The sequence below is a fragment of the Podarcis gaigeae genome (assembly GCF_964106915.1).
Source record: "Podarcis gaigeae genome assembly, chromosome: 3".
NCBI lineage: Eukaryota > Metazoa > Chordata > Lepidosauria > Squamata > Lacertidae > Podarcis > Podarcis gaigeae.
The window spans coordinates 118060238-118075991 of NC_139680.1; the positions used below are offsets into that span (position 1 = coordinate 118060238).

Here is a 15754-nt window from a genome sequence, read left to right on the forward strand (position 1 = left end):
AGATTCGGTCATCTACGGCCTAGGACCCTCGTACCTACGGGACCGCCTCTCCTGGTTTGTCCCACCAAGGACCTTACAGTCTTCAAACAAAAACATCTTGGGAGGTCCTGGGCCACAGGGAGGTTAGGCTGGCCTCAACCAGAGCCAGAGCTTTTTCGGCTGTGGCCCCGGCCTAGTGGAACGCTCTGTCCCAAGAGACTAGGGCCCTGCGGGACTTGACATCTTTCTGCAAGGCCTGCAAGACAGAGCTGTTCCACCAGGCCTTTGGCCAAGGCAGAGTCTGACCCCCTCCTTTGGTAATCCTCACAGAACTCTAGCCCAACGGTTGCCATTAATTTGATTTTGACTTGATTTTAGAATGAGTTGATTTTAGAATGCTGTGTTACTCGTATTGTTCTTAGCCGCTCTGAGCCCAGCTTCGGCTGGGGAGGGCGGGATATAAATAACATTTTATTATTATTATATTAAACGTAACATTTGCGCTAGCGCAAAAAACGAGGTCGATTCACATGCTTGCTTTCTGGGGATCTAAGCATCTCTAACCACTACAAATCATGTTTTCGATGTGGCACAGAGCCTCTCAGACACACTCAGTCCCACAGATCCTTCCACCTGCCAGAAAGATTTGGGGGTTGGGGGTCCCCAGAAACCAGGACAACCAACATACAGTTTAGTGTGTGAATGTCCTCCACCACCTGAGGTACCAAATGCAGAGCTATGCATGCTTTCCTTTGATACCTGCATCCCAGGGGCTTGGACTAGATGGCATCTGGGGTCCCTTCGGGTTTTTCCCCCCTCCGCTGCCTCTACCCCCAAAGAAGAAGCGACTTTTCCTTTTAAGAATAGTTCTTGGTTGTCAGAGGCTCAGGAGCAGAGGCACAGGGAAGAGAGGAAATGGAGAGCGAAGGGGAAGAATCTGAGGGCAGCGTAGGAGAAGATGACAGTGGCCCGAGAGATTCCATGAGCCTCTCCAGCAAATCAGAATATTCACAGAAGGGGGCGTCGGTGGCCAGGGCAAGGGGGGTCCCAAGGGGGACACTCCAGAAGCAAGGGGCCAGCGGGGACTCCCAGAGCAGTAGTTGGAGATCAGGACCAACTTCCCCACCAGAGCGTAGTGGGGGGGAAGAGTCCCAGGTATCGGGGCCAGCGTCTCCCCCAGCAGGGAGAGAAGATGAGTCAGGGCTGACCACGCCTCCATCGGAGAGTCAGGGAACGGAGGGGAGGTCAGGTCCAGCTAGCCTCCCGGAAGAGGGAAGCAGTGACAGAAGCAGTGTAACGGTCAGGAGGAAGGTCACTGGGTTGGCGCGAGCGCCAAGTTCAAATGTACAGGCGCGCGGGACAGCAGAGAACCCGGATTGGGAACCAGGTCCTAAAGCCTGCCGGAGGCAGGGGGAGGAGTCAGGGGACTCAGCGTCAGAAGAGTCCAGAAAGGGGAATGCCCCAGCGGACAGGAGGACCCAGAGGAGGAGAGAGCAGAGGAAGAGGTGGAGCAGGGCTAGAGTCTTAAACTGGTGTCAGAGGGGAGGAGATTCAGACGGAGCTTCGGCGGTCTAGGGTTTAAGACGTAGAGCTGCGCGCCACGGCTTTGAAATAGAGACTGAACTTCAATAAAGACTTTTGTATATAACAACGACCTGGCGTTGGTCCTCTGTGAGCTGGGACCTTGGGGCAGCTCTGACATTGGTTTTTATATTTACAAAATACAATTACTTGCACGTTCTAAAAGGTTACCATGGGTTTAGGTAAAGGTAAAGAGACCCCTGACCATTAGGTCTAGTTGTGACTGACTCTGGGGTTGCGGCACTCATCTCGCTTTACTGGCCAAGGGAGCCGGCGTACAGCTTCCCGGTCATGTGGCCAGCATGACTAAGCTGCTTCTGGCGAACCAGAGCAGCGCACGGAAACGCCGTTTACCTTCCCGGCGGAGTGGTACCTATTTATTGCACTTTGACATGCTTTTGAACTGCTAGGTGGGCAGGAGCAGGGACCGAGCAACGGGAGCTCACCCCGTCGCGGGGATTCGAACCACCGACCTTCTGATCGGCAAGTCCTAGGCTCTGTGGTTTAACCCATAGCACCACCTGCGTCCGGATCAATTTGAATATAATTGCTTAAAAGCAGGTGGCAAATCAACTAAAACCTTTCTCAGCCGGCTGGTATCACACTTCTGCATATGTTTGTTTTGGGTGGAACAGGAACAGGAATTGCAGGTTGCAAAAGGCCTCTATTTTGTCTTCCTTCGAGCTGAATGGGAGCTGCTTGTTCTTCTCTTGCGCTAAGCGGCTGCTAATGTGCTTATTGGCTTCCTCCCATTGGAAGAGTCCTCTTTGTATTTGCCATCAACTTATTTGAAGCTGCAAGTTTTCCTCTTTTCCCCCCTCCCAGGGTTTTGCTCAGAGTTTCCTGAGAAGAATGTCTTACCGAAGTTCCGTTCCTGGTTGTGGAGTCACCTTTGAAATCGTCTCAAATATCCCAGAGGTGAATATATAATTTTTTTTACAGAGCAAACCTCTTCCCTCAACTGCTGTCATATAGTTGTACAGTGGACACTCAGGTTGCGAACGTGATCCATGTTCAACCCGTGTCTGTGCACACGTGGGTTGCAATTTGGCACGTCTACTCATGTGCAAAGCGCGATTTAGCGCTTCTGCACATGTTCCAAAAGCTAGAACAGCGAGACGGAGCGCTGCGCACTGCTCCCTCTCCCTGTTCTGGCTTCTAGGGCAGCCTGTGAAGCCTCCGCAGGGCAGTGGGGTGCCTTCATCCCGCTGCCCAGCGGAGGCTTTGCGCGGCTGAGCCAGAAGCTAGAACAGTGAGACAGAGCGCTCCGCGGCGCTCCCTCTCCCTGTTCTGGCTTAGCCGCGCAGCCTGCATTCGCTCTATAAGACGCACACACATTTCCCCTTACTTTTTAGGAGGGAAAAGGTGCGTCTTATAGAGCGAAAAATACGGTATTTGAAAAGCAAATGTAATCAGCACATTACACTAGTAGGATTGCACTAGGAGGACCACGCGAAATATTGCAGAGAAAACTATGATAAGAATTATCGGTGAAGGAGTATTAAATATAATACTGAAAATAATGAAATGCAGGTTAAATGATAAAGACTGGAAAATCTTCAGGTGCAGTTGATGGAAGTCCAAAGCATTGTATAAGATAAAGTATGTTATATGATTTTTGGAAATAATTTGTAAAAATATTAATAAAAATAAATTATTATTATTATTTATTATTATGTTGCCAACTCCTTGTCTTCCTTCCAGGATGCCCAGGGGGCAGAGGAGAGGGAGGCCCTGGCGAGAATGGCTGCCAACGTTGAGAACGCAGCATCAGCCGATTCAGAAGCCCGGATAGAGAAGTACCTTCGGAGTGTCCTGGCCGTTGAGAACATCCTTACTTTGGACCGGCTGCGTCAGGTGAGCCGTTGGTTGGCTGTGGAGTTGGGGCCTCTGTGCAAAATCGCAGAACACGGGGAATTCTTCCCGTTGGATTCCTATTTGTAATACAGTGGATGCTCGGGTTGCGAACTTGATCCGTGCGAGATGCACGTTCGCAAGCCGCAGCGTTCACAACCTGAAGCGGCGTGGGTTGCGATTCAGTGCTTCTGCGCAAAGTGCGATTTAGTGCTTCTGCACATGCGCGACCCCCAAAACCCAGAAGTAACCCTTTCCGGTACTTCAGGGTTTCAACCCGAAAAAACACAACCTGAAGCATCTGTAACCCGAGGTATGACTGTAAATGGATAACTTTTTATGAAATAAATGGATAAATATTTTTTGGGAGAATATTACGTTTGTAGTCCTCATGTCAGCAAAGAACAGGCGTTGGTGTCCCTTTTGTTCAGCTCAGGTATTTACTGTTCCTCTTGTTTCGGAAAGACCTACATTGGTCCAAAAAAAGACCTACATTGGCTCCCAGTACGTTTCCGGGCACAATTCAAAGTGTCAGTGCTAACCTTTGAAGCCCTAAATGGCTTTGGCCCAGTATACCAACCCCATCACTCAATGCGGACACTGAGGTCCAGCTCCAAGGGCCTTCTGGCGGTTCCCTCCCTGCGAGAAGGGAGGTTCCAGGGAACCAGACAGAGGGCCTTCTCAGTAGTGGCATCTGCCCTGTTGAACAACCTCCCCTCAAATATCAAGGAAATAAGCAACTATCTGACTTTTAGAAGACATCTGAAGGCAGCCCTGTTTAGGGAAGTTTTTAACGTTTGATGTTTTGCTGTGTTTTTAATATTCCGTTGGGAGTCACCCAGAGTGAGTGAGGTATAAATAAATTATTATTATTACACTGGTGCCTTTGGTTGCAAACGGGATCCGTTCTGGAGTCCCATTCGCAACATGAGCAGAACACAACCTGTGCGTGCGCGGGTTGCAATTTGCCGCGTCTGCACATGCGCATGACGTCATTTTGCGCGCCTGCACATGCGCAAGCGGCAAAACCCAGAAGTAACCCTTTCCAGTACTTCTGGGTTGCCGCAGGACACAACCTGAAAAAATGTATCACGAAGCAAACACAATACGAGGTATGACTGTATTACTATTACTATTATTACTATTTATTATTATTTCTCTGTTGCAGGAAGTTGCGGTGAAGGAACAGCTGACGGGCAAAGGAAAGCTCTACCGAAAGAGCCTTAGCTCGCCCAACGTCAACCGAGTGAGTCTCCACAATTGTGTTTCTCCTGCCCCGGGAAATGCTTGGCAGCGGTGGGCGGCTGTGTGGCAGAGAAATGTGGCCCCTCTTCTTGCAGCTGGGGAACAGTATGTGCTTGGGAACGGGGACCACCCCACCAGTCTCAGTACCTGTGTAAGCACACCTGTCCTTCAGGTGAGGGCTGGCACCCACCTCTGCTGCCAAGCCAAGAAGCCCGGGCTCCAAAATCCATGTGGGAGCTCAGCTCACCTCTTTTCTCATACCTTTTCCTGAAGTTTTAAAATCAAGTTTTCCAAAATTTCACACATACATCTCAATACATAATAAAAACATTTCCCCCGACTCCCCCCTCTTTTCCATGCTGCTTCTGTTTCCACGCTGTTTTCAGTCTCTTAAACCTTAACAAAGCTACTATAATCTTTAACCCCTTCTGCTGCCCGTACTTCAAATCCTGCTCACGTGTTCATCATATAATAATATTTCTTTAACATTATTTCTTTAAATATTTCTTTAAATAATATTTCTTTAAATATAATATTTCTTTAAATATTATTTCTTTAATATTTCTTTAAATAATCCACAAAACATTCATCATTAGGTTCTCCTATTTTAGCTGTTAACTTTTGCCACACGCACAAAAAAAGTTTGCAAAGGGTTTTTTTTCTTTTTATTTTCTAAAGTCCCCTCTTCCTTTTCACTCTTCCAGCTCTCTGGAAGCCGCCAGGATTTAAACCCGCCGTACAGCCTTGCAACTTACAAAGTAAGATTTCTCAATTGCTTAGCAGGGTTCTTTTGTTTTGTTTTTAAAAACGTTTATGAGAGAGCACACCCTAGCATGCCCTGTTAGGAGCATAGACAGCTGTGTTACGCTGATCCCAGCCATTGGTCTACTTAGTTCAGTATTGTCTTCACTGGCAGACAGCAGTTTTGCAGGACTTCAGACAAGGAAGTCGCCCAGCCTTGCCTGGAGAAGCCAGGGATTGAATTGAACTGCATGTTAGGATGTGAATAGATACTGGGAGAGGCTCTATTTATCAGATCTTATCCTTCCTTCCTCACGTTTGTGAGTTCAGTGCCACGCCTTGTGTGGTGTAAAGAGCCAGTGTGGTGTAGTGGTTAAGAGTGGTGGACTCGTAATCTGGTGAACCAGGTTCGCTTCCCCTCTCCTCCACATGCAGCTGCTGGGTGACCTTGGGCCAGTCACACTTCTCTGAAGTCTCTCAGCCCCACTCGCCTCACAGAGTGTTTGTTGGGGGGGAGGAAGGGAAAGGAGAATGTTAGCCGCTTTGAGACTCCTTCGGGTAGTGATAAAGCCGGATATCAAATCCAAACTCTTCTTCTTTGGAGCTTAAAAGGGAAGCTTAGATAGGCTAGTTTTAGCCTTTAAAGTTATCCGAGATGCTCTAAGGCAGACTGGATTCTCCTGGTATCCCCCCCTTAAAATAACAATAGAACAGACAGCCTTGGAAAAGGCAAAACATCATCATCATCATCTTCATCATAATTTATTTATACCCCGCCCATCGGGCTGGGTTTCCCCAGCCACTCTGGGCAGCTTCCAACAAAATATTAAAATACAGTAATTCATCAAACATTAAAAGCTTCCCTAAACAGGGCTGCCTTCAGATGTCTTCTAAAAGTCAGATAGTTCTTTATTTCCTTGACATCTGATGGGAGGGCGTTCCACAGGGCGGGTGCCACCACCGAGAAGGCTCTCTGCCTGGTTCCCTGTAACTTCACTTCTCTCAGGGAGGGAACTGCCAGAAGGCTCTCAGAGCTGGATCTCAGTGTCCGGGCTGAACGATGGAGGTGGAGACGCTCCTTCAGTTATACTGGGCCGAGACCATTTAGGGCTATCAAGGTCAGCACCAACACTTTGAATGGTGCCTGGAAACGTACTGGGAGCCAATGTAGGTCTTTCGCATTGGCTCTACACATCAGATCAATACTTTTCTGCACCAAGAAATGCAAGCTGACACCAGGGAGATTCTGCATGCAAGGCAAGATGATCTGCTGCTTCTTCGCCTTCCCCTTGTAACGGAACGGGATGCTAGGACGTAGCTTCCGTTCAGCCTTGGCTGAAGATTCAGCGGAGGAATCTTCTTCCCAGCCATTTTTCGGGTTGTGAAATGCCCTCGCGCTTTTAGCACTTGTGTCCGTTAAGTGCAAACTGGGGGAGGACCGTAGATGGTGCCATCCCAGGCATCTCCAAGACAGGCTGGGAAGGAACTCTACCCGAATCCCCGGGGAGATGTTGGCAGTCATTGCAGACAGCGCTGAGCTAGGTAGACCGGTGGCTCTGACTCAGTGAAAGACAACTTGCTCCATCCATAGCTAAGCATGTTCTCAGTCCTGTTGTTTTCGGTGAGAGCGAGTTGGGTGCTTCCTCGATTTCCCTGCTTGGAAATCAACAGGACTTGAGTGCTTCACTTCTGCTGGGCTAAGCCTCAGGGTTTGTCTCTGTAAGAGCTGTAACTTCCGCTGGAAAAGCATTGGAGGAAATCCGTGGCTCCTTGGGGGGGGGGGCGGCTTCTGCATTTCCCAATATTTCTGTCGGATTCTGGAGCTTCTGCAAAAACGACCCGTGAAGGCATGTTGCCTTTGACCAAGCTAAGGGGGCTTTTAATTTGCGCTGGGGTGGGGAGGGCGGGGTGTGCCGAATCATTCGTAATCCGGATTTTCATTGTTCTCTCTTTCTTTCTCTTATGTTTTTGTTTCTTAACCCTTCCGGTATCCACCCCTCATTGCATGTGTCAGTATCCAAAGGTCAAGGCAGAGGTAACTAATTCATTAGGTTCACCTAATGAACGGATAAATCTGTTATCCCATTCTGGAGTGTTTTCCCGTGAACCTCCTTGCTCACTAACCCTTAAAAACCTGCTTTGGAAATTCTGTTGTCGTTCTTTGTTTTCGCCCTGTGCTTCGTTAACCTGGGAGGAGGCATAGCTCTTTGGAAGGTGGCAGTCGGCATGTTAGTGTGGAACGTGCATTGCTCAATGAGCTGTGAGCCTGATGACTTTATCCGACTAGTCAAATAAGTCTTGCTTCTGATACCCTATCTCTTGTACAGTGCCATCAATTTGCAGAGAACTTTAGACCACAAAATAAGCCCCAGATACATTGGATATCTGCCCCAAAGACCCTACAGTGCTGACAAAAAGCCCGTGGGAATAGAAATGGCTAGCAATAGATGCACACGAGCCAATGGAATTAAAGTCATACCTCAGGTTGAATGTGCTTTGGGTTGAGCACGTTCGAGTTGCGCTCCACAGCTACCCGGAAGTACCAGAGTGCGTTACTTCCGGGTTTCGCCGCTCGCGCATGCACAGACGCTAAAAATTATGTCACGCACATGCACGGAAGCGGAAAAACGCGGCCCGCGCCGACGCACCGTCACATCTTACGTTGAGTTCAGGATGCGAACAGGGCTCCGGAACAGATCCCGTTCACATCCCAAGGTACCACTGTATAAGCATAAACATAGCGCATAGATCAAGTGTGTTGGACTGCACAGGGAGATCAGAATCTTGTCCCAACAGTGAACAGCGGGACCCTTCTGGGAAGTCAACAGGCAGGACATGAAGGCGAAACCCAAAACTTCGTTTGCACCCAGGCACCTCGTATTCGGTGCTATACTGCCACAGAACATGGAGGTTTTGTTTCGCTATCATATCCAGTGAATTTATCTAACGTTACTTTTGGTTTGTCCTGAATCCAATGTCCGTTCTGAATCTTTTATCCACCCTGAATTTAGTAAGTAAAGCTAGGCTGGAATTGTTAAAACAGTGAGCACTAGGCCAGGCTTCGTGACCAAACTGGTGAGGTTCCACTATGGGGCGGATGAATTTGTATAGCATTCAGTAGTTAACGGTTCCTTCAGCATGTCTTGCAATTTGGCCCATCGCCAAGTGACCACTGCCCAGTCGACTCTGCAGCGGGCACAGTAAGTGTCGGTTAGGTTGTAGATTTGGCTGCACCCCCAAAGCAGGCTCATGACACGGCCACCCACCCATGCCAAGCGCTGCAGAGGCCCCTGCTGACCACAGTCACAAAATTCTCCTTTTTTGGTGTCCCAGACCCCCCCCCCCCCACGCCAAAATCCCAGACTCAGCATAAGCTATATGGAACGTCCTTGCTGTTCTGCAAATTTAGAATGAAATGTGGGAGTGGTTCTTGATGGTACCTGGACATGATTCGGTTGTGCACAGATGTCTGCAGTGTGAGCTGACGCCTTGCTTGGTTTAGTGGCGATCAGGTCGTGTGATCTGTGGCCTAACAGTGCTTGACTCACACATGCAAGTTGGTTTTTTGCATTCCTAAGCTGGCAGTAGGGACGTGGGTAGCACTGTAGGTTAAACCACAGAGCCTAGGACTTACCAATCAGAAGGTTGGCGGTTCGAATCCCCGCAACGGGGTGAGCTCCCGTTGCTCGGTCCCTGCTCCTGCCAACCTAGCCATTCGAAAGCACGCCAGTGCAAGTAGATAAATAGGCACCACTCCGGCGGGAAGGTAAACAGCGTTTCCGTGCGCTGCTCTGGTTCGCCAGAAGCGGTTTAGTCTTGCTGGCCACATGACCCAGAAGCTGTACGCCGGGTACCTCGGCCAGTAAAGCGAGATGAGCGCCGCAACCCCAGAGTCAGCCACGACTGGACCTAATGGTCAGGGGTCCCTTTACCTTTACCTTACTAAGCTGGCAGTAAAAACAGAAGGCTCATCAAGCCCCTGATAATTCACTGCCCGTGTTTGGAGCTTACAGGATGGATTTGATTTAAATCACTAGTCAGTAAGATTTGATTTAAATCATTTTTTTTTTTAAAAAAAAGACTCATTCTTGCTGGTATAATCTTAATATTTACAACCAGATGAAGGTTTCATTTTTGGAATAATAAATTTGCAGAGTAGTTTTTACAGTTATATCAAAAATTACTGATTTGGTTATACTATTAGAAATGCATAGACAGATAATTATGAAATCATTGTTTATATTTGGACAACTTTTCTGCTGTACTTTATTGGAAGGAAAAAAAATAGTCATTTCCTTAATAGCAATTTAAATAATTTATTTAACTAAAACAATAGCATTATATCATATGTATCCATGTTTGTTAACTGATGTGGTTAAATGTTTTTTTAAAATATATATATATATATCTTAGACTGAGTTTTAGCACACATGAAAAACTTAAAACAAATCCTTATTTCCTGATGAATAGCCTTTGGGTTATTATGTAACTTAAATAGAAAACTATCTTTAGAAAGATTTTTCCTCCAAAAGCTTTTTATTTTAAAAATCCGATTTAAATATATATTTTTTTATTTTTTAAAAAATTGATTTTTTAAAAAATAAAAAAGTCATTGATTTTTTATCCAACCTGGGTGCTTAATATTTGGCTGTTTGCGGGCACAGCGGGGTCAGTCATTGTTCGGGGTCTTGTGCACTCACACTGGTTTTCAGCCCTGTTATGCCTACGATGCTGAAAGAGCCGTCCGTGGAAAAGTGGGGAGAATTATTCATTAAGTTGTTTGTCAGCAGAAGCACCAGATAAACATCCAGATTAATTTCCCTACCTCGCTGGCTGCCATGAGAAGCAGAAGGAAGGACTTATAGACAGCTCTCCCCAACCTGCTGTTTTTTGGACTACAACTCCCATGACCACACCAGCCAGCGTGGCTGCATTTGCTGGAGCTGATGGGAGTTGCAGTCTGAAACTTTCTAGGCTGGCAAAACCTGGGCTCAGATATTTTTGTATCTGTGTTGGACGGGGTGGAGAGGAGAGGAATCATTCACGGTGTGAATTTATCAAATAGAGCAAGAAATTGAGTGTGGTTTTTTCCAAATGTGGAATCAGTGGTATCAGCTTTGTGAGTTGTTTTTTTCTGATACCCAAGCCTCTGGCTGACGAAATGACGAAATATTCTTAGCGACTGGTCCAGCATTATTTGTTTTTTCAAAATGGAACACTTCAGTGAGGTTTCTGTTAAAAGAAGCACCTTGATAATGGGTAGGCAAACTAAGGCCTGGGGGCAGGATCTGGTCCAATCGCCTTCTAAATCCGGCCCGCGGACAGTCCGGGAATCATCATATTTTTACATGAGTAGAATGTGTGCTTTTATTTAAAATGCATCTCTGGGTTATTTGTGGGGCATAGGAATTGGTTCGAATTCATCATGCGAAAGGCTGGGCTGGATGAATCCCAAGCCGGAATTAAGATTGCCAGAAGAAATATCAACAACCTCAGATATGCAGATGACACAACCTTGATGGCAGAAAGTGAGGAGGAATTAAAGAACCTTTTCATGAGGGTGAAAGAGGAGAGCGCAAAATATGGTCTGAAGCTCAACATCAAAAAAACGAAGATCATGGCCACTGGGCCCATCACCTCCTGGCAAATAGAAGGGGAAGAAATGGAGGCAGTGAGAGATTTTACTTTCTTGGGCTCCATGATCACTGCAGATGGTGACAGCAGTCACGAAATTAAAAGACGACTGCTCCTTGGGAGAAAAGCAATGACAAACCTAGACAGCATCTTAGAAAGCAGAGACATCACCTTGCCGACAAAGGTCTGTATAGTTAAAGCTATGGTTTTCCCAGTAGTGATGTATGGAAGTGAGAGCTGGACCATAAAGAAGGCTGATCGCCAGAGAATGGATGCTTTTGAATTCTGGTGCTGGAGGAGACTCTTGAGAGTCCCATGGAGTACAAGAAGATCAAACCTATCCATTCTGAAGGAAATCAGCCCTGAGTGCTCACTGGAAGGACAGATCCTGAAGCTGAGGCTCCAAGACTTTGGCCACCTCATGAGAAGAGAAGTCTCCCTGGAAAAGACCCTGATGTTGGGAAAGATCACAAGGAGAAGGGGACAACAGAGGACGAGATGGTGGGACAGTGTTCTCGAAGCTACCAGCATGAGTTTGACCAAACTGCGGGAGGCAGTGGAAGACAGGAGTACCTGGTGTGCTCTGGTCCATGGGGTCACGAAGAGTCGGACACGACTAAAAGACTAAACAACAGGAATTCGTTTATATATTTTTTTCAAAATATAGTCCGGCCCCCCACAAGATCTGAGGGATAGTGGGCTGGCCCCCTGCTGAAAAAGTTTGCTGACCCCTGACCTTGATGATGTCCCTGGGCAAACCTGGAGTTCCCCCCTTTGGGCTTGGGTTCACTTTCTTTCACCTTGCGGATGAAAGACCCTTGCGGGATCAGACCCAAGATCCATCCAGCCCCGCTGCAGCAACTCTTTGCTTTTAAGATGACAGCGGTGGGCCGAGATCTCCCCGCAGTTTTTCCCTGGGATCATCTGCAAAACAGGTGCGTGGAGAGGGGCAGGCAGGCGAAAGATCGTGCAGAAGCCGCTGAGGCATTTGTGCATCGACCTTTCAAGGGCAAGGGGAGAGCAAGATGTTCTTAAAAGTGGCTGCTGAGAATTAGCTTAATGAAGTCTGACCTCTGTGGCCAGTCATTTGGCAGAGCTTTCGCCAGACAAATAATGAATAAGTCCGTTCTTGTCTTTCTCTATTATTACGATCCTTTTCGGGAGGCTGAAGTGATGAGCGTGATCATTCTCTCTCTCTCTCTCTCTGCCTGAAACTGCATCAGGGGAGCGATAGGTCTGTGGGTGTGATTCAGCCTGAGCTTGTAAGAAGGTCTTCAACGCTGATCTCTCACTTTCAACGTTACGGATCCGTACCACGAAGGGATGGGAGTTGTCGTCCGAAACATCTGGCTCTTTCTGTGCATTCTGTCCCCACCAGCCCGGGCTTCTAATCGCAGATGATAAAATTGTTGTTGTTTAGTCGTGTCCGACTCTTCGTGACCCCATGGACCAGAGCACGCCAGGCACTTTGTCTTCAATGGATCACTGCCTTGCCGTAGCAAAGGGATCCCTTCATGGATCATTGCCTTGCCGTGGCAAAGGGGCTTGAATAACTCAGAGAAGCTATGAACTATGCTGAGCAGGGCACCCAAGATAGACAGGTCATAGTGGAGAGCTTTGACCAAATGTGATCCACCTGGAGGAGGAACCGGGAAGCCACTACAGTATCCCTGTCAAGAAAACTCCATGGACAAAGACAACAGGCATATGATAAAATTACAGCTTTGCAAAAAATCACAAATTGCGGGGTAACTGTAGATGATAGGCGCAACCTCCAACGGCGTCGTGGGCAAAACGTTCTCAATTGCCGTAATCTTCTGATTACAGCAGGTCACACATTGGACGAAAGGCTGGAGGCTCCTTAAACCTGTCTTAATTTCCTAACTAGGTTGCAGAAGGCTAGGCCAGGTTTATTCAAAGAGCAGTAAACTCTACAACTGCGTTGCGGTTCTGCGTTATCCGAAGAGAAGCATCACCACTGCAGCTGCCGCTTGTGGGACAAAGCGATCGGAATATTTTTGGGGCGGACTGATAGCGTTAAATCCATCTGATCACTCTTTGGCCAGTTTAGGACAGTCTTCTTTAACCTTGTGCCCTCCGGGTGTTTTTTGACCACAGCTCCCTTCAGCCCCTACCCAAGGGGCTGTGCTGACTGAGTCTGATGATAATAATAATAATAATAATAATAATAATAATAATAATAATAATGCCCCAAATATCTAGCAGGATATCTAAAAACATAATATAGTCGTACCTTGGTTGCTCAACGCTTTGAAACTCATATGTTTCGGCTCCTGAATGATCAAAAACCAGAAGTGAGTGTTCCGGTTTTCGAACGGTTTTCAGGAGCTGAACATCCGGCGCAGCTTCTGCGGCTTCCGATTGGCTGCAGCATGCTCCTGCAGCCAATGGGAAGCCGCGCCTTGGTTTTCGAATGGACTTCCGGAACGCATTCTGTTCGAAAACCAAGCTACAACTGTAAAGGGGAATTGTATTCTGAAACTTCTGAAAGGCACCAGATTGCAGAGGGCAGTTTAGAAATCTCAGCAGAGCATTGTTTGTACATTATTAAATTATCCTACCACCCTTCATCTGAGGAGCACAAGACTCTTTGCAATATAAAAACACAAAAATACGTAACAATGCCACGCCCCCCCACACCCTGTTTCAAAGGCCATAGGTTGTTTAATTAGCCAAATGCCTGGAAGAAGAGGACTGCTTTTGCCTGGTGCCTAAAGAAATGCAACAGAGGTACCAGGCGAGTCTCCCTGGGGAGAACATTTCCCAAATGGGGGCCACTGCAGAAAAGGCCCTGTTCTCGTGTTGCCACCCTCCGGACCTCTTACGGAGGAGACACACGAAAAAACACTTCGGTTGATGATCTCAGGGTACATATGGAAAGAAGCGGTCCTGAGGTATCGCGGTCCTGAGTCGTTTAAGGCTTTATAGGTCAAAAACAGCGCTTTGAATTGAATTGTTCTTTGGGACAAGGATTCCTGTTCTTGCTGCTCTTCTTTTTTTTTTTTTTGCTTACGACATTTTCTGCAGGAAACTTTGGCCAAGTATTTCCTGAGCGTTGGGACTTCCGGTTTCATCTCTCTTGGTTTCTCTCTCTCTCCCCCCCCCCCCTTTCTGAATTGTTTTTAGAGTCGTTGGGAAAGCCAGCAAGACGTATCACAAAACTCAGTGCATTCGAACAGGTCCAGGTCTAGCCTCTCGGACTCTCCGCAGCAGAACGGTTCTGCAGACCCAGGTAAGAACATAACCAGCGAAAGAAGCCCTTGTGGTTAGCCAGGGTAGAGCAGAGAGCAGAGAGCTAGGCTACTTCTTAAGAAGTACTTAGGCTTCCTAAGATGTATAAGACTGAATCGGATAAGTGCTAGAGATGCAAAGAGGCGGAGGGAACGTTCTTTCATATGGGGTGGACTTGTAAAAGGGTAAAAGATTATTGGGAAACGATCCATAATGAATTGAAAAAAATGTTTGAAAGTACTTTCCCCAAAAACCCAGAGTCCTTTCTGTTGAGGATAATTCAGGCTGAAATTCCCAAAAAGGGTTAATAATAATAATAATAATAATAATAATAATAATAATAATAATAATTTATTTTTACCCCGCCCATCTGGCTGGGCTTCCCCAGCCACTCTGAGCAGCTTCCAACAGAATATTAAAATACAATAGTCTATTAAACATTAAAAGCTTCCCTAAACAGGGCTGCCTTCAGATGTCTTCTAAAAGTCTGGCAGTTGTTCTCTTTAACATCTGGTGGGAGGGCGTTCCACAGGGTGGGTGCCACCACCGAGAAGACCCTCTGCCTGGTTCCCTGTAACTTGGCTTCTTGCAGTGAGGGAACTGCCAGAAGGCCCTCGGAGCTAGAGTTCAATGTTCAGGATGAACGATGGGGGTGGAGACGCTCCTTCAGGTCTACTGGGCTGAGGCCGTTGAGGGCTTTAAAGGTCAGCACCAACACTTTGAATTGTGCTCGGAAACGTACTGGGAGCCACTACTGTATGGCACCACTGCAGTCCGTGTTTTGTTAGCCCCAAAATAGAAAATGAGTGAGGTCCCAACTATAGAAGAATGGCAACTTAAGTTGACAGAATATGCACAACTAGCAGACTTAACATATAGAACAAGAGAACAAGAAGAACATACATTTAGAGAAGATTGGAAAACGTTTTTTGAATATATGGGGAATAATTGTGTACAGCTGAAAACGCTGGCAGAATTAGGATAAATTCAACAGTGTAAATAAGTTTTGATGGGTATAATAACGAAATACTAAATGGTATAGTTTTTTGTAAAATATTCAGGGATTTATGATACAGTGGTACCTCAGGTTACATACGCTTCAGGTTACATATGCTTCAGGTTACAGACTCCGCTAAACCAGAAATAGTGCTTCAGGTTAAGAACTTTGCTTCAGGATGAGAACAGAAATCGTGCTCCTGCAGCACGGCAGCAGCGGGAGGCCCCATTAGCTAAAGTGGTGATTCAGGTTAAGAACAGTTTCAGGTTAAGAACAGACCTCCGGAACGAATTAAGTACTTAATTAAGTACATATCACTGTATGTAAAATGAACCATGGAAAGAGAAGAAGGGAAGTCATTGATATCTTAAGGACATAAAAATGAGTATTTTAAATTCCAAAACAGAAACTTTAATAGAAATTATATACAGAAGCATTGCTGTCTCAGACACTGGAGGCAGAGTCTATCCG

General features: G+C 46.8%; 1 protein-coding gene and 1 long non-coding RNA gene across 3 annotated transcripts in view; one reads left to right on the forward strand and one right to left on the reverse strand.

Annotated features, from left to right (window-relative positions):
- Positions 1-15754, reverse strand: part of LOC310842216 — a 554664-nt gene that overhangs the window by 206873 nt on the left and 332037 nt on the right. The gene's annotated exons all lie outside the window — the stretch shown is intronic.
- The window catches only part of KIF13B (kinesin family member 13B), a 175057-nt gene that overhangs the window by 136043 nt on the left and 23260 nt on the right, over positions 1-15754 (forward strand). The window contains exons 32-37 of one of the 2 annotated variants that reach the window (XM_083732987.1): positions 2386-2478; positions 3265-3417; positions 4583-4660; positions 5364-5417; positions 7415-7435; positions 14182-14287. In XM_083732987.1, coding sequence (XP_083589113.1) covers positions 2386-2478; positions 3265-3417; positions 4583-4660; positions 5364-5417; positions 7415-7435; positions 14182-14287 — 505 coding nt within the window. The remainder of the gene's footprint in view (positions 1-2385; positions 2479-3264; positions 3418-4582; positions 4661-5363; positions 5418-7414; positions 7436-14181; positions 14288-15754) is intronic. The other variant, XM_083732988.1, reaches the window with a different exon arrangement.